General features: G+C 38.8%; 1 protein-coding gene across 1 annotated transcript in view; it reads left to right on the top strand.

The window, feature by feature from the left end:
- Window positions 1-19,042, top strand: part of FHIT (fragile histidine triad) — a 416,581-nt gene that overhangs the window by 270,180 nt on the left and 127,359 nt on the right. Inside the window, 2 exon segments of the mRNA XM_009071094.1 lie at window positions 5,912-6,057; window positions 6,926-6,955. Coding sequence (XP_009069342.1) covers window positions 5,912-6,057; window positions 6,926-6,955 — 176 coding nt within the window.

Genomic DNA, 19,042 nt, shown 5'->3' on the forward strand with positions numbered 1-19,042 from the left:
CAATATCTCATCTCTATTAATCCTAAAATGAGCAAAGCCCTGATCTCCAAGGCAGGAAACCTTGTTGAGAGTTGTTCTGTAAGGGGCTGAGGTGTTCTCAGCCAGGAGAGAGAGCAGAGCCTGCTGTGCTTTCAGTTATTCACCTAAGCTTATGAAGCATTATTAAGTCTTCATAGGTATCATAGTTTGGGACCCTTATTTTTAATGAAAACTAATTAGTCAAACCAATCAGTTTTGATGAGTTTCCCAAACTTAAATTATTAAGGAAAATTTTTATTATTAACTAAGCTGCTTGTTACGTAAAATGTTAGAATGCTAAAAATAGATATTTTAAGATATTTTAAAGTTTTGAAAATTTTATTAACTGCTACTTTTCATCTTTAAAATATATTTTTAATTTTTTTAAGAGAGATTTTGACTCTCCTTGTGAGAGGGAAGACTTTAAAATCTTTTTTAAAATTCTCCTCAACAGCAACAGTATTTCCATCCCAATGTGAGCTATGGGTTCCTGACCATGTTACACACTGAAAATAAGTAATTTTCCTGAGTTAAAAAATTTTGTAACAAATGGTGTAGAAAGCCAACAGTACTGGTGAAACCAAGGAGCTTCATAAAGAAGCAATTACCCTTTCACTTTTAGATATTCTGCCTTTTTCCTCTTGTATTTTGTTCTTTTAAAGCCTCACGTATTAAGAAAACCTGTCAGTTTTAATGTTTTTAAGTGGTTCCTCAATAAGACAAAGAAAAAAAAAAAGAACTTTATTCCTATTGTTAGAATGTCAGTACCTGGAGAGCCTTTAATTTTTTCCTTTATAGAGCTTTGAATTGTTCTGTTTGAAGTTCAAATTCAGGAATAAAACAAGAGTCAAAACGGAAAGTATGTTTTCTATATAGCAAATTAATGGACTTAACCAGGAAAAAGCTGTGTTTAGTTCTAAAGCTTGTCACATAAAAGGAATTTTAATCTCTTTGGGATTTCTTTTTTTTTTTTGGTCTTCTTTCTTTTTTTGACCCCCCAAAGGCTATTTTTCTAACATTTCAGGACTACAAAACGTAGTACCTTGATAGTTGTGTGTGAAAATTTATAATGGGCATGTTGTGGGGTTGATCAGAATCCCATTGGAGGGAACATAGAGCCTGGCTTAGACCTTCAATACAGAATTACAGTAATTTAAGCTTCAAAGTCAAAATTCAGATAAAGCAAATAAAAATTACTACTGTGCCTTTTGAATTTCAGCCTCTATGTATTAGTGGAAGGAAAATTGCATTTGAAGTGGTCATCATGCAGATATTGGACATGTGTTTTGCTTTTCTTGTAGTATCAGAGTCCTCTCTGTCTGATCCATGATGCAGTAAACAAATGCTCACTTTTCAGTCATGACCCATAATCTCCAGCCTGAGCATATCCTTCAATACTTACATGTCCCCAGGGAATCTGCACTTGTGCTTGGCACCGTTGAACATAGCTTTGACAGTGTCCAGGTGCCCATTACAGAACCACATTGCAGTAAACATCTCTGAATGCCAGTCTCAAAGGGCTCCAGTTATTATGGTCTAAAAGGTCAATGGAAGAGCAGAAGAGATTTACAGAAATGTGTGCAAACTAGGCTGCTGAGGGCTGAGAGCTGGTACGTGCATTTAAGCACCTTTGCACTGCTGGTGTTCAGGAACTTGTTAACCACGTTTGGGCACAAGTCTGAGTTTTTCCAAACAGCTTACAATCTTAATAGACCAACAAGCTGTTAATTTGAGTTTATGGAGCAGTCTCATGGTCTTGATGCATTGAACAACCTGCCCAAGGTTGTGCAGGGAGTGGTCTGCTGTGTCCAATATATAAGGACATGTGATTTTGTTGAAAACTTATATCATCTTTAGGCTTTAGCTCAGTTTGAAGGTAATGGGTCTGATCCAGTCGTGCTTTGCTGCTCCTTTATGGTTATGCACTTCCACTAAATACCTGGAGTTTTAGGCTACTATCTACTGGTAGTCTCTGAAAAATACTGACATTCCTAGTTGTTTAATGAATCTTTAATGGAGCTTTTAGTGTGTGTGAGGGCATGCATATTGATTTGTGTATGCATATTTAGGCATTAGGAAGAAAAGTAAAGCTGTTGAGAGGCTTCTGCAAGGTGTAGAGAGAGAAATGTATTGTCACAGATTATAATAAGGTGTAAAGGTTTTTCACTCCTTAAAATGGAGAAGTTGACATATTAAAGTGCATGTACTCTAATGATGTGGACTGACTCAGAGAATTTGAAGGAAATAACAGCTGTGCACATCAATGCTTAAAAATAGAAACTTCATCAGTGAGTAGCAGTTTAGAATGAATGAGGAAATCATGAAATTATTAATTACCGCGGCTAGAGAAAGGAAATGTCAAGTTCAAACTTTCTGAAGGCAGAATGCTGTCTTCAGTCATGCAGCACGTCTGCTGGGTATCAGCCCCTTGTCCTGCTGAGCCACTCTGTAGAAGTGGGGGCTGTGGTCCAAACACAGGCACCTACTGCCATTTCAGGTACCCCAAGATGATTCAGGCTTTCCACCTAACAGTTATGACATTGGGCATATGGGAGACTCCTGCCCTTCTGGAGTGGCAGCTGGATGCCCTGAAGCATCTCAGATGGCAGTAGATGTGTCTGTCTAAGGAGTAATTGCACACAGATATAAGTACAGACTCACTTTCACTTGCATCTTTAATACATAGTCACCTGAAGCACATCAGTAGTTCATAGCAGTGTTTGCAGTGGGTAATTGCAGAAAGCAGTGAACAGTTTATCTAATTTTAAACTTAGGAAGAATTTTGAGGTGAATAGAGCAGTTGTACAGCTTAAAATCTGACCAGGATATAAAGTTAAAAACTATCCTAGTGTCAAAAATTGGAATTAAAAAGTATGATTTAAAGTTGCAGTGGGTGGTTGTTTTCTTAATGACCTCAAATCCATGAATTCATCCTAACATTTGCCTTTTAATATATTCATAGTTAAATATAACTTGAATGTTGTCCTAATTACATTCTCATGTTAATTTAGCTCTGATTCAGAATTTCTATCATTATTCTTTGTAGAATTATTTTGAAATGATGGAAAGTTCAGTAAAGATGCTCCAGTGTCTGATTGTGCCTTTGAATTATTTATCACATTCAAAGACAGAAATATAGTTAAAATCTAGTTTGAGTTGTAAATGAGTTTTGGTAATGGAAGGAGGAAGTGTAAATCGTTTTTGCAGAACGACATGTTTTATGGGTGCATCATTAGGTACTGTGGGAGTGTTTTGTGGCCCCACATGAGCACAGAGTCTCACAGTTAATAAGGAAACATCCACTGCACTGAGTGGTAAATGCTATCTAAGCAGATGAGACAGATAAAGTGTGGAAGAGGAGAGAGACAGAAACAGAAAAAACTTACTGAAATGACAGTGCAGATTAGTGACAAAAGTAGGAAGAGAAAACAGATGTCCTGCCTTGGTCACAACCAGCCTTCTCTCCCTCTGCCATGTGACATGGAAACAAAAGCTCTCACAAGCAGTGTTTAGCTCAGGTTTTTCACAGCCCATCACAGGAGCAGGTAGTACAGTGCTAATATCAGGTTGTAGAAACCATGATTAATGCAAAAAATGTGGCTGTGGCCCTGAGCTAGGTAGAGAACAAACAGTTGCTGGTGAGGTGTGCGAGTCTGAGAGGGCGAGAAACTGCTGGGGAAAATTCTAAAGGAGAAAAGGAAACTTGTCTTAATGTAAGCAGCAGTTTTCCTAGAGGTAAGTGAGGGGAAATTCTTCATTTATAAATGGTTCATTGAGCCATGATAATAAAGCAGTGCTGCAGAAGGAGGATAATTATCTACTTAAGTATCAGATGCCCTGAGGGTACAAGCTTCCCTTCTCTCCTTTTGAAAAATGAACTCAGATTAAACGAATGTCCTTTTTCCTGTTTTAGTGTTGACATGGATTTCCTTTTTATGAGTAAAATTAATTAGTTTTTCTATTCCTTTATTCCTGGTATGGAAATCAGGTCTGCCAAGCAACTTTCCAGCTCTTCCCTTGGGCCCTGAGTTCAGCCAATAGCATCTTTTATGGAGGTGCTTTGCACAGCGGGCTGGGAAGGCACAAATGAATTACAAGGGGTTTACTATGCCCAGTAGCTTATCAAGAGGCACAGCATTTCAGAACTAAAACCCCACAAAACTAGGCTTTTTGTCCCCACCCACAATTGTTTTGTTTCCAGGTGCCTGCTTTCTAAATGTGTATTTCTCCTTACTTAAATGTTAATACCATAACTTGTAACAAGAGAAAAGGACAATAGTGGTGGCGCAGCTGATGCTGTAATAAAAAAAAAATGAGAGACAGATTTTCAAAGCAGATTAACACCTACAGCTGGGACTAGTCTTCTCCTGTTCTGTTGGGAGCTGCTGGTAGTGGAGCTTTTTTGAAAATTCTGCTCCCAGAATTTAGCAAATACCCATTACAGACTTGTCTGTCATCATCTGAACTCTGAAAACCGATCAAAACCTGCCACTACTTCTTTACTTCAAGAAAATGTCTAATTTTCTTTCCTATCAGAATTATAAGTCTGATTCCTACAATAAACTTGGTCAATGTAAACATGTTGTCTCTGTGCTTATGGAAATAATTAATCTTTCACATGTATTAATCTTTCCTTGTTTCAAATGTCTCATGTGGTTCTTGAAAAAGGTTGATGTAACCTTTCTGTGAACCTGTTAACTACAGAGCAGCTCCTAGTTACCTTTCCTCGATTATAGAGAATGTTCCTGAATACCTGCAGGCTTCAAGATGCAGTAAAACTAAAGATGACTGTAATACAATGGCATGGAACTTAATTTTCTTCAAATAGTCCTTTGAACACTTTTTTTAATGCTGAAAAAAAATAATTTTCATAGCTTTTGGTCATGAAAGTTCAAATGGTGTTAAAGGTTATTTTAAGGTCTTTATTCTGCAAATACTGTTCTGTAAGTCAGCAAAGAAATCTTGTCTGCAGGGAATTGAAATGAGAATCGAGTCCCTAGTACTTGCTTGTTGGATTTACACAACTGAGGCTCTGCTAAGAATTCTGGACCATATTAGTAATGTTATAAAATTGACTTTCAAGTGAAGAATCATAGCAATTATTAATTACTGGGAACACAGCAGATCAGATGACTGTGAACAGTGTCTGTGTACTTCCATTATTTACTTTATAGCTTCATTTCACTGACTCACAAAGCACAGCCACCAAGGTGGAATTAAATCTAAGTATATTTACAGGGTTGTGAACACTGTGCTTAAAAGAAAATAGTCGTAATTATCTTAATGTATTTTTAAAAACACGTAATATTTATAACAGGTGAACATTGCTTGTGAATGGTAATTAATATGGTGTAGAAGCAAGTGATCTGCTATGATCAGCACTGTCAGCTTTTCACATTTAGGTACCTAAAATTAGAGGTGTAAGATAAAGTTTTTAAAAAACACATATCACATATGTGGAAAAACATTGTAAAACTGATGTGTCAGATCACACCCCCAAAGCTGTCTTAAATTCCTTTGGCCTTCCCCCATTTTTCATCACAAAAGAAATTGTCTCTGACTTTCAGAGGTGTTAAATACAAGTATTTCTCTATCAAGATGGTAAATTTGAATCTGTGAAAACTTTCTTTTAGATGTTTCAGGAGTAGCAGATGGACCTTAGTTTACTCATTTTGTCCATATCTGAGGGTTTTGAGGCAACAAGTTCTGAACAAAGCATCGTATGATTCTCTGTATTTAGCCTTATGCCTTCGATGCTCTTGCTGTGTCATCAGAGAGGAAGAGTTTAGACAACGCAGAAATGATCAGAACCAGGTTACAGGCTTGGGGTTGAGACACACCTCCTTCTGGACCATTCAGACTCGTGTTTGTGCCTTGACACTACCACCTTCAGATGTCCTTGTCTGTCCCCTGCGGCCGGTGGAGCGTTTCCGTGACCTGTGTCCCGAGGAAGTGGCTGATTTATTTCATACAGCACAAAGGGTTGCCAATGTGGTGGAGAAACACTTCTGTGGCACCTCGCTCACCATTTCCATTCAGGTATGTAAACCACTCAAGTAAAAAAAGGTTTAATGGTTTGTTTTATCAAGCTTTCAACCTTCTTTCCTAGTCCAATGACAAAAGGATGTTGAAACTTCAAGGGGCAATAAATGCAAAATTACAGTAATAATAAAAAGAAGCCCAAGTAACTGCCTTGCAGTCTTCCAGATCTGCCACTGAAAACAACCTGAAAGGTAAACTAGCAGGAAAGTGTAATTAATTAATAATTGCAAGACTTTGGAATCAGCCTGAAAACACTCCCAAATGCAGTGCTTGTTTGTGAGTATTTCAGAAAATCCTCTTCCTTCAAAGCAGCGTAAGTTTGACGTAGCAGTTACATCTCCTCATTCTGCAGGTAACCCACTGCTTATCGTGGAAATAGGTGATTCCTCCTCACAGCTATTTATACACAGGCCCTGTAAAGATGTTAGAAATTCTGACCTTTCAGTTATTTGTGCTGGGTGTTTTTATACCGAAAAAGAGCTCTGTTTAAAGCAAATTGGGAGACTAAGCCCTTTCATTAGGACCAGAATTTAAGCAAGCATACTTTGATTAAATTCTCACTTCCATGTGTGATTTCATGTTCACAAAGATCAGAAACCTATTGCTAACTATTAAAAAATATGATTTGAAAGAATGAAAAATAGCAACTGTTGGTTTTGTGGTCTAAGACAGAGTTTTTCACTTTGCTATGGCCTGGTATGGAAAGGAGCTTTGCCCAAAACCTTTAGGTTGAATGGGCCTCAGGAAAAATATGCTACATTAACATACAGTGTAATTGGATGCAAATGATTATTGAGTAAGATTCTGAATTCCTCTGTGATCCTTGTTAGCTCTTCTAACCTGAGGCTTCTCCCTTTGCTTACAGGATGGCCCCGAAGCTGGACAAACGGTGAAGGTGAGTGCTTATTATGCAGAATACAAATTAAGAGACAATTATAAGAACTAATAAAAGATCAAAGGTAGTTGTCTGCAGACCGTTGTTGTACTGCTGTTTTATCCTTGAGATCAAAAAATCCCAAGTGTGCAATAGCAGTAAACACTTTTCACTGAAATTGCCCAAGATAATGTTTACAGGTTTTCTTCCTAAACAAAAATTTTCAATCAAGAAAATATCTTTTCTAAGCTGTTGGGTGTATTTATGCAAGGAAAGCCTCATGAAAGAGGCATCTGTTTCAGGGATTTTTTTTGTTTGTTTTATGGAGAAAATATTGCCCTTCCATTCATAATCTCTTTGTTTTTCTGTTTATTGCCTAATGAGTTGTAGCTAATTATAGGAACAGTTAAACTGAGCCACGCTATGAAAATATACCTTTTGTCTATGCTTTCTCTCAGCTTATTCATATCACATTCTTGTTATTGAAGTTCAAATGTAATGGAGCCAGTGAAGCTTAAAAGCAGATTTTAAGTGTAGTTCTGAAAAAAAGGCAGGGGGGGTGGAGAGGAAGAGAAGGATTTATGATTATACTCTCCACTTGAGTAATAACATAGATAACATCCAAGATGGCTCTCCAGCCATGTTTCACTGCCTCGTAATGCAAATGCAAATGCACGTGTGGTTAGATGATATGCCTGAACATTAGATAAAGGCTATTTTTTACGTTTGGAATCAAAGGAAAGTCAAATATGGCTATGGGTTAGCACTTTGTAAAATCAAATTACATGTCTCCGAGAAGCTGTTTGGGTTGATTAAGATAACATTAACAACCAAATGATGGTCTATAGGAATAATTTACTTTTTTTCCAATTTGCTCTAGTGACCTTATTTTTCCTACTCCTTTGTGTTGCCTGCTTTGAGTATTTAACAGAACAGTAGTAGGGAGAGAGAATAAGAAAGGAGAAAATCCCCAAGCTTTGGGCAGTGATGAAGGAATGTAATACAACTTACTTCAGTATTGTGACAGAACAGTTTCCTTGGCTCATGACTTGGAGTGCATTGGGTAGGATTCACTGGGAATTGATAGGTAAAATAATAAGTTTACTTTCAAATTAAATTTTGTCATTATCACCAACATGTTTTAAGCAGCAGATCACAGGATTTCCTCTAATGTCTTGGACAAATTTTTTTTTCTCTGTAAAGAAAATGTTTATAGGAATAATATATCACTATGTGAGGAAAACTTCTAATATGAATGAACAAATCCAGGTGTAAGAGTTCAGATCTTCTGTGGTTGTGAACAGTTACAGATGCTTATGCAGACTTTTAAAAGGTAAGAAGTTCTGTATCATTTTGTATTCATACTGGAAACAAAGAGCATCAAGTGTTCATCTATCCAGTACATTGCAAAATGGGAGCCACCCTTCATGCTTCCTTCTCACACTTTTAATAAGCACTGAGATGAAAATAACCTGCTCTTACAACTGTGAACCCCTAGACTTTGCAATAATGAGTGTGTATTCATAAATCAGAGGTTATCAGTTTGTATTTCACTACTTTTCTGCATCATTGGGCAACACTGTAATTTATCATCATCACTTTGGGATGTTTATCATCCAAAAATGCCAACAACTATTTTCTTCAGAGAACTTAGAGCTTTCGAAACTTCAATCGGGGAAGAAATTACTATGATCAAGATCTTCTTTTAAGTGAACAGTAGGGTGGATACATAAATAGCTGTTTCATTTAAAGTGCTTTGAATCAGGAAGTTTGAAAAAAATACCTATGTGGCCCACAAATAATTTATGAACCTTAAATTGAACGTGTCATGTGTTCATGTGGATTTGTTTGGGATTGCTTTTTTATGTATCAGAATGCACAATAATCCAGTCTTCCTCTAAGGGAGCTTTTAATTAAAATTTCTGGAACAGACTAAACATTAGAAAAACATTCTAATAGTAAAAATAGCAAAGCATCACAACAAATATCCAAGGGAGTTTGTGGAGACTGTTTCAGTAGGGTAGGCAAGCATATCTCAGGAGCTAATTAGGTGTAGCTGATTTTGCTTTGAATGGGGTCACATACCAGATGGCTTCAAGAGTGCTTTCCATTTGTATTTCATGTAGTTCTGTATACCTGTATAAATATAGGCTACTGAACGTGCTATGTAGGAACAGAATCACAGGAAGCAGGAGAGTACTGGCTGTTAAACTGCTCAGTGCAAAGCTTTGCTGCAAAATGGGAACAGCTCTCAGCCTAGCTGAGGACAATAAATGAGAAACCTCATCTGAAAAAGATAATTATTTATATGTCCACAAGAAGGAATGGTAACCCATGTCCAAGAAGAATCTTGAACTTGAGCATGAGTCTCAGGTCTCCATTTGCGGCAAAGAAGCTGAAAATTGTATGTGCAATGTATGCAACAGGTTGAAAGGAGATTACTCTTTCAGTGTGATTTTGGATAGAAGTCAATGGTTTTGTGGTCTAAGACAGAGCCAGTGTTACATGTTCCTTGTGCTGGTGTGAAAGCTGTTGGTGTGTGCAGCAGATGTACCATGTACTGCAGTGTTAGGATACATCACTGGTGTATTTTGTATTAAAACCTTCCTAGTTACCTAATGGGAAGCTCTTTATAATCTAATTGTAGTTTCGTTATTGCTGTGCTCTGTTCCTTGTGGATACTGTTCTCCTGTGAATCTAAGCTAGCAAAGCCTGCAGAACAATGTTCTAGGGAAGCTTATGGTCCTTTTGAATTCCCCCTTTATTGCAGTCTGTGTGTTTGCATTGGATAGGTCTGTGGAAGAAATCATACCTACACCTGACCCTCAGCCCAGTGATACTTTCTAAGTATAGATGGGTCTTTTCTTACCCTTTACCAGCTGGAAACATACACTTGCTAAAGAATTCTGAGCCATGTTGCATGTCTCAGACCATAAAATAATGCAATATATTGCTTCATAATATTGTTCATAGCTCTCCACATACTGTGCTTATTCCAGCCTTGTCACCTATTTATGAGAGAAACAAATGTCCCTCCCCACAGTGTTTTATTCTAAGAGGTTCTTGCACCAGTCACAACAGAGAAGCTGAGCATCTGTGGCACCTGAGCAGTGTGTCAGCAAGCAGAACTTTGAGAAAGGAAGAAAATTCTATTTAGGTCCTCTCTTAAAGCATGTTAATCTCCGCAATTTTGAGCTCTGTTTTCCTTGGAGAACACAAAACCTACAGTGTCCTTGTGCCAGGAATGGAGGGTGAATTTCATGCTAGTTCTGTTTGAGAATGCCTTAAATATCCAGGCAATTTCATGGATCAGGGAAATCAGCTCTGCATCTTAATGCAGGGCTCTTATTGCTATGTCAAGTGAGCGACGTTTCAAGATTTCCCTAGTATATTTTATAGCCTTCTTTTCAACATCAAGCCAGCAAATGCTCTAGCTGCCTTGGTGGATGTATAGCACAGTGTAGAATAAACTCTCAGGTTTACCTTTTATGTGAGATTCAATCACAAGAAACTCCATGTATTCTGTACTCCGTAAAGGCTAAACAAATCAAGCTGGCAGGAGCATGAGGCAACTAATCTATCTGTAGAGACAAGATAATATTACACAGTAAGTGTCCATTGCACAAACACATATGAACACCTACTCTATTTTGCAGCAGTGTTGAAGTCTCCAGCAGCTGAGCACCTCCTCTGTTATCCATAACTAAGTGCCTGTTTGCCAATTCAGGTTCACCTGAATAAATGAGAAAGCAAGGCTGATGGTGGCAGTGTGGGTATATGTGCAGAAACTTAGTTTATATGTCACACATTCCACTAATTATTTTACACTGAGAAGATTGTCTCACGATTATTTTTTTCATGTGCATGTTTTTCTTTCCCAGATGTTTTTTTTAATGCTATGTTAAATCAATCCACCTGGCTTGCATTCCTTAGAAATCTTAACCTGAACTGTGGAGCCTAAGCTTTATTTAAACCCACAGCAGACTGCTCTTTCATCCTCTTTGTCTATTTATGTCTCGACCCAAAGTACTGGACTTCAGGTTTGAGTCTTTAAATTTAATCAGATTGCATTGCAGACTGATTGCATCGGAAGGATTAAATTCACTAACTGCAATACTTTTGATGCTTCAGCCTGCTCTCCCTGCAGACCAGCAGACGTGAGTCCTTGTTTAATGGAGTATTGGAAATCCCCTGTTGCTCTCTTAAATGAACAAAAAAAGCTGGTGTTTGAGAAATGCAAAGATTTTTTTTCTTACCTCTAAACAAATCTAAAAATTCAAATAGAAGCAAACATGGAAGAAATAAGTATTTGAAAACCAGATTGAATTGAAACATGTGAGCAACTCATCTTGTTTGCTTTACTCCTAAGAATGATGATTCTTTCAAAAGCTTGTGGGATGTCCAAAAATGATTTGATGAAATGCAGCAGTGTCTTTGAATTGGTCTGAGAACCACACTAATAATATTTGGTTGGTGACTATGTAATATTGTGGATAGGTAATTGGTACAGCAAATTCAGTAGTCTCAGGGCTGCTATGTCTGTTTTGAGCTCATAATTTTCTTTCTATTTTGGTTCTATATTTAGTTTGGGGTAGTTCAGGGTTAATGATGTATATTTTCAAAGCTAGGATTATACTGCCCCTTACAGAGATGGAGAAGCAGCAGGGTCATCCAGATAGGTTTTTTTCCACCTTCCTTAAAGCCTTTTGCTAGCTCTTTGTTTCCTCCTCACTCTAAGTAATAATTCTTGCCCTTTCCTTCAGGGCTCTTTTCAAAATCTGCCTTGTGTTGGTCGAAGTCTCCATTCAGTCCCTTGGCTAGAACTGTGTTTTCTATGATGGAAAATAAGTCCAAATTTTCTCTTTGCTTTGTCAGGTCCTTACTTCTGTTCATTACATGTAACATTTAGTTTTTGATTGAACTGTAAGCTTTCCAGGAAAAACATCTTATTTCTATTTTGTTTGCCATGCACTGGTAAATCTGTAAGTCCTCCCCTAGTACAAATAATAATATACAGGACCTAGAATGAAAAGAGTTTTTTAAGCTCCCATAATTTGTACAGATCAGTTCCTGTACTGAAAACATGGCAACATTTGGCAAAAGTAAGATGTGTCTGTGTCCAGTATACACCCATAGAAAGTTATAGAGGTTTTTTTTTTTTTTCTGAAGACCAAAGGAGATGAAAGAAGAGTGGGAATGTAGAAACAGCCTAGTGATTGATGGGCATGACACCACCCTAGCTGAGAATACCAAAGGCCCCAAGGCACTGATAAATTGAAATGATGACCTGGATAATGAAGTCTGATCTAGAAATACTGAGTTGTGAAGTTCCCTGAAGCGATGGGGACTGAAATTTTTGAAAGATTCTCTTTAGCAGTGAATTATGATGGTTCTGAATCTGGATGATTTTGAATTTCCAGTAGTGAATGTCATGACATGCTTTACCCCTGACTTGTAAAGCAATATAATTCTCTGTCCCTGTACAAACACAGAATAGTCTGTATGGACTGGAATAAAAAAAAGAAACAAACAGGAAAAAAAAGCCCCAAAGAATACAAACCAGGGGTAAAAATAGGCAAGTATAAATGAGGAAAGTAAATGAAATTTCCAAAGATTTAAGTTGAAGAATGGTAATGAAAAGGAAGATTTTACTATTCCACACTAGCAATTCTGCCCTTCTTTCCTGCCATATGGATTTCTTAGATGAATGTTCTCTTTAGGTAGTTTAATTCCAAAAATATCCCCAGAGCTAGTCACAGATATTGACACTGTCTAAATTAAACTCTAATAAGCAAGTAAGCAGGCTCAAATGCTTGTTTAAATTGCCTTAGTGTACCGATATTAAAAGTCATGCAGCTCTGTTGGCCACATCCAGCTCTATCCTTGCTGAGCTTGCAGAGCTGCTGAGCTGTGGCTGCTGGTTTTTTGTTCTCCCAAAGGTCAGTGGGTGAGAGCTCAGCCACAGGTAATGTGTGTGGAGCTGCAAAGGCACCACCATATGCGTGACATGAAGGTGTGTGCACTTTCAGGATGTGCCTGTCCCAGTCCCCAGCAGCCACATCATGTGTCAGCAGAGCTCTGCGAGCCCAGGGAGAGACTGGGGATGCCAGTGGCTCTGCCAGAGGCTAGTCCAAGTGGACAGTGAGCAGTCACCCCATGGAGCCCTGATCGTGCAGGGACATTGCTTTGTGCTGCCCACAGTGAGGGATTCCTGCAGGGAAGGGTTAAACACTGCCAGGGCTCCCTACACTCTACCTTGCCATGCAGCTCTGGGAAAGCCTGCTCCTGTTTTGACAAAAGCTTTATAAATTTTTTTTTCCTGTTATATGTTCAGATATTTACAATTTTCATGACAGAAGAATCTTGAACAAATCAGTCATTCAGAAGGGTTTATTTGGGAGGTTGAAAGCTCTTCAGGTTTTTTTTTTCTTCAATAAACAGTTACATTTCAAAATGAGAAAGTATTTCCAGCAGAAAGGTAGAAAAATTTTCCTCTGAAAATGTTGTAACAGAGTATTTGACAACAAAAACTTTTTCCTTGTGAAAACAAAACCTCTTGTGGAAATACTTTCTGTTTTACTGAATTGACATTTTGTGACAAAAAAAAAGACAATATAGGGAGGGGTGCTGAGAAATCCATGAATTGCTCTACATGCTGTTCTTAATTTGCCCCACAATTACTGAGATTAGGATCAAAAATCCTGTGTTTTAATTAGAAGGTATCTTTCACTTCTTTGTTCCCAAGTTACAGCAATATGTTTTGCATTTAAAGCATTCTCTGTCTCAGAGTATGTACAATCAATCAAATGCCACTCTTGAGTACAGGTCCTACAAATACCCTATTGTACTGAAAATGTAAAACCTCTAGCAATCCCAGACAATGCATGAGGTCTAAAATCGTTAATAGCACAGTCAAGGCTGGCTGATTAATCTTTGTGTGGTTAGTGTATGAATTTCTTTCCAAGTTCCATCTCATCCATAACACTTTTTGTCAATCTAGGATCTTTTAAACCTCTTCATTTTACAGGGAATGCTTGGGGTTTGCTAGGTTGTTTTTTTGCTTTGTGGGTTTTATGGCTGTTTGGGGTTTTTTTGGTTGGTTTTTTTTCTTCTCTCTTTTGTGACAAAGCGCTGCTTTCAGCTTGAGTGTAACTCCCCCAGAAATGTGTGAAAGCATTTCCATGTAATTCAGACATGTAACTTAATGCTGTTCTGTATTTTGTAGTAGGTGAAAATTGTTTATTAAGCAAGTGTTGCAAAGTTAGATTTGAGTTTAATAGGTTTCTAACTCTTTCTAAAAATTAATATAATCCTTTATAGCATTGTGTGCCTGTGCTTTGACCTCCTGCCATTTGGCACATTTGTCTTTGCATTCTTACCTACCAGGTACTGCTTTTGCTTCTCCACATAAAATTACCTCTATGCTGACCACAGATCAGAAGGGATGTCAAAGGGTCAGATGCACAACAGTCTTCTCTGCTTCATGCCAATGTGTGCCTTCTATTAAGCAGGCATTAACCCACACTTAAACTGCTTTGTGGTCGAGTTTATTGGGTGTTCTTGCCCAAAGGCATTTTCAGTTGACTGATCTGTGTTAAACTTTGGTGCCTCAGCTGTCTGGCTGGATGCTGTGACATCTTCCAGGGAAGGGCAGAATCACAGTGTTTGCTTGTGTTAATGACCCAGTTTCAGCCAGACAAAGGGAATCCACTTATTAGAGCCCTGACTGCCTTATCAATGCGATGATAACGAAAATGTTAAATTGGCTTCATATTTTTTTCCTGAAAGTCGCCTCCCCTTCTGAAAATGAGTGAGCTGTGTACTTAAAGCTGTCCCTGCAGCTCCCCAGAGAGCCTGCACAGCTTGAATGAGTTTTCTTCTTAAAAATGTCAACAAATGTATGTAATTGCAGGTGATATCAAGGGAATGGAGTTTTCTCCTAGCCCTGTGTTCCTTCAGCACATGAAAGAGCAGGTGTTTACACTGTCCTGTAACCTATTGAAACTCTAAGCACATCTGAAAGATGAGGATATCTGATCTATTCTGTTTTAGTCTGTTCTGGCAGCATCATGTTAGCCCATGCAGGACTTTCTTTCTATTTTAGAAAGAAAAGCTCCTGCTTGAAATGATTTAAAAATGGAAAACTGAGGTTAAAATAATAGAATGAAACTTTCTCAGGACAAGACGACAGGGTGAAGAGTATGTAACATTTTTACTGTTTACAAATAAAAAAGAGTCAATAATTCTAGATACTGCAGTGTGTTTTGGTTCATGCTCATTGCAAGGTTGGACAAGCCAAGAGCAAGCTGCAGAACAAAGCAAAATCTCTCAAGCCTCATTTGCCCCATCCCTCCTGAAAGCTGCTTGGGTGCCCTCTGGCAAAACCACTCATACACAGGGTTACTGCTCATTCCCTGAATCTAAGCTGCCTTCTGAAAGAACTTGAAAAATGCCCTTAAAATCCGGTCTCAGGAAGCTTTGTCAAACAACATTTGCTTAACAATAGGAAAAGTGGCAGAGATACTGGTGGAATGAATCGCAGTTTCTGGGGTTGAATGGGAATGGAGCCAGAGCATCTCTTGTGTGGTGCTCACCCTTTTTGAATTTTCCTTTCACTTGTTTGTAGTGATGGCAGTAAAAACCTGCAGCTTAGGCAGTACAGCTCAGGTGGTGACTCCCCAGGGCAGTATCTCACCTAGTGGTGCATTTTGGAGGTCTGGGACTCCACACTGCTGTGTTGTATTTTGCTGTTTCAGTGACAGCTATTGAGCAATGCTCTGCTGGATGCACTGTGCTGCTTTTCCAGGCGAGAGAGGTGTAGCACTCCCTGAAGAGAAACACTCAGACCTTCCTTTTGCAGAAATCTGAATGCCAGTGTCTCCAGACAGATTGCACAGACATGCTTGTACCAAATGTTAACAGGTGTGTCTTTTAAAAAGAGAAAGGAATAATCATGAAACAAATACTGATTCTTACATAAATGTAGGCAGTTACCTGGTAAAATCAGGTTGATAGGCTCGACCTGTTCCTAGTTTTGGATCACATAAAAGAAGTCAACATCTGTCTATGCCGTTCAACACAGCTGCCAGGCATTTTCTGGAGAGAAATTCCCTGCTTGACTAGTAGATGACTTGCCAGTCAGGATTAAGATTTTAAAAATAAATTGTTCTGTGTCTGAGTTAGCTGCTGTTGCTCATGATTTTTTTTTCAATACATAAACACTCTTCAACCCCTCGATTTTGAAAGGAAAAAATTATCATTGCAACATCTGCATAGAAAATTCTGTAAATAAAAGCGTTTGTGGGTATTTTAGGAATGATGCCACAATTGACATAAATTGGGGAAAACCGAAAGGAATCTGTTGACAATTACACTGTTCCCTTAACTGAGATTACAGACAGAAAACTTTGAGGAGAGAAGCTTTGATTCTCTGCTTTAACAGTTACCTACTTTGGAGCTAACCTGTTCACTTTCAGAGAGGAAAATTTGCCTGTAATACTTGGCCAGCTATGTAAAATTAATCTTGTAACTTGCTAAACTTGCTTTTTTTACCATTAGTTCTCCACATACATTTTCCTTTTCATCACAGACTGCCTTTTTCAGGAGTCTGAAATGTCTCTGTTCTTGGGAGCTCTCAGTCCCTTGCTAGGTGCAGCAGACTGGCAATTCAATTTGACCAACCAAGTTGTTGTGGCAAAAATGATTTAAAGAAGAGCCAGGTCATTATTCCTGTTTTGTTGAGCAGATGAAGAGGCTGAGGGTGGTGAAATGTGCTCCCCTGATCCGTGTCAATACAGACCAATGTTAGAATCTACCCCAATATATGTACCTCAATATATATATAGCTACCTCAATATTGTTTTGTTAATATAAGCCTTATTTTATTTGTGATACTGCTTATTTGGTATTGGAAGCTGCTATGACACAAAGCCGAGAGGGCCAAGAGATCCGTGAGGGCAGAGCCTTTGGCACCGCCCCGGCCTCACCCCCCGCGGCCCCGGGGGAGGTGTGCTCGGCTGTGGGCAAAGATTTTTGTTTTGAAGTAATGATTTACGCTGAATAACACAGTTTGTTTGTTAAGGACGTTTTGTTTGCTTAGCATTCACCATGTTTTGTCAAGCTGTGTTGTTGTTCCTGGAGGAACTTTTTGTGGCTCGATCTGGACAGGAATTGAGTTCCGGCTGAGTCTGCCAGAGGAGAAGGGGTTAAACTTAGGCTGATGTTTTTAGGTGTTTGCTCATGAGCTGCGCTGGGAGAAGAGATAAAAAGTTCAAGAAGATTCAGGGAGGGGAAGTGAACATGTCTGGACAAAGACCTCCCTCTTCTTGGGACAGTGATGAATATGTAGGAGTTTATAAACCGAACCCAGGCCCTGTACGGTGTGTGTTGGGAGAGCAGAGACTCCCTGTGCACCCAGTGCTGTTTGCTTGCTTAAATTCGCATAATAAATTGTAAATTTTGACTGCAATCCTGTTTGGGGACTCAGTCATTTATCACAGGGTGGTGCAGTCTGTCTGTCAGAGGCAGTGTGGAGTCAGGGGCACTGCTCTGCTCTGGCATTGCCAGGAGAGCTCCCCTGTAGTCAGGACATTTTGTTGTGACTCTGAGTTTTTCATTTGCAGTGTCTTGCTTCTACCCGGAGCTGTCCTGTCTTCCAGCCCTTCTCCCATGACCTGGGGCTTGGCTTTGTGGCAGGGTGCTCAGGGGATCCTTCACTGCAGCAGTCCCAGGCAGAAGAGCAGCATGCCCAAGTGGGGGAACCCTGAGAAATTGCTTACATTTGCACCCACTGAGGTGATATCTTTGTGGACAGATGCAAACAGGCTAGGTTTGTTAGCGTGGGCTCATGTCTGGGCCAAGAGGCTGCCTCTTCTTCTGGACTGAGAATGACATGCAGTCAAAACATTTGTTTCTGCCTGTACCTGTATGCAAGGACCAGTGCTAAGTGAGGTGTGCCCATGCACATTTCTCTAAATAAATCCTTCCCAGTAGCACTTCAGAGCAAGGCTCTGCAGCCAGGAGCAAGGGAAATCCATAGCCTGTGGTAAAGGCAGAAGTTTGGGAAGACATCCTGTGTTTGCTAGATTGCTCAGATCTTTGGAAGGAGAAAAGTGGTTTCTCCTTTGTTAATCTCCTGCATTATTATCTCTGAAAACCAAACCCTTTTCTGTTTATACTTTTGGTGAGTTATCACCTTCATTGCTACCATAAAAATCTTCATTTCATATTGTCTGCCTAAGATCACTGAACTGAATTCTCTCTGTGAGTGGCTGAAAGAAAATAAACCAGACCAGCAAAGACAATACAGTGATACTTTCTCACTTAGCCTTCCAGTACACCTCAGCTGGAGAGGAGTTGTCATTAGGGGGTGGTCAGTCTGCCCAGTCTGAGAAGTGGATCAGTTCACACTGTATTTAATGAATGCCTTTTTTTTTCCTCCTGCAAATAAGTAATCTCTGCACTCAACAAAAGCCATTCTTTCCATTATGGCCTTTTGGTGGGGCCACTCTGAGTTACTTTCAGGATTATGATCCAGCAGAACATGAATCTGTAACATGTCTTCAATTGTCTGAGTCCCATGTAAGCAGAACAACCTTGGTGTCTGGGGAGAGATTATTCTCTGGTATAAATGGTTCAGTTCACTTGTGGAAATATGTGGACAAAATCAATGGAGCTTTTGTCATTTCTGTACAAATGTTGATCATGCTGGTGTAACCTTTTTTTGTAGTTATGTTTTATAATTTAAGCCCACAATTATTAGTCATATGTGTAAATCTAGTAATTCTGAATGCAAAATAGCATTTTGAGAGAAGAACCTATGAAGTATAATTTGATATAGTGCTTTTGTTTTTTCTTTAAATATCTTTCACTTCACCTGAAGAACTTCAGTTATAATAACTATAGAATATTTTTTAAAAAGGGAAAAATACCAGAATTTATTAGGTTCTAATAAACTCCCCTCAGTGCATATCCATTTAGTATCTTTCATTAACATTAATGAGAATTATGCATGCATCCTGGGGAGAATAGGCCCTGTTGTTTTATTTCTCTTCCTTGTTTTCAGTATTAAATCTTGTCCTGCAGTCAGTTCTATAGGGCAGACATGCA

This window comes from Acanthisitta chloris, unplaced genomic scaffold (assembly GCF_000695815.1).
Source record: "Acanthisitta chloris isolate BGI_N310 unplaced genomic scaffold, ASM69581v1 scaffold2280, whole genome shotgun sequence".
NCBI classification, from domain to species: Eukaryota; Metazoa; Chordata; class Aves; order Passeriformes; family Acanthisittidae; genus Acanthisitta; species Acanthisitta chloris.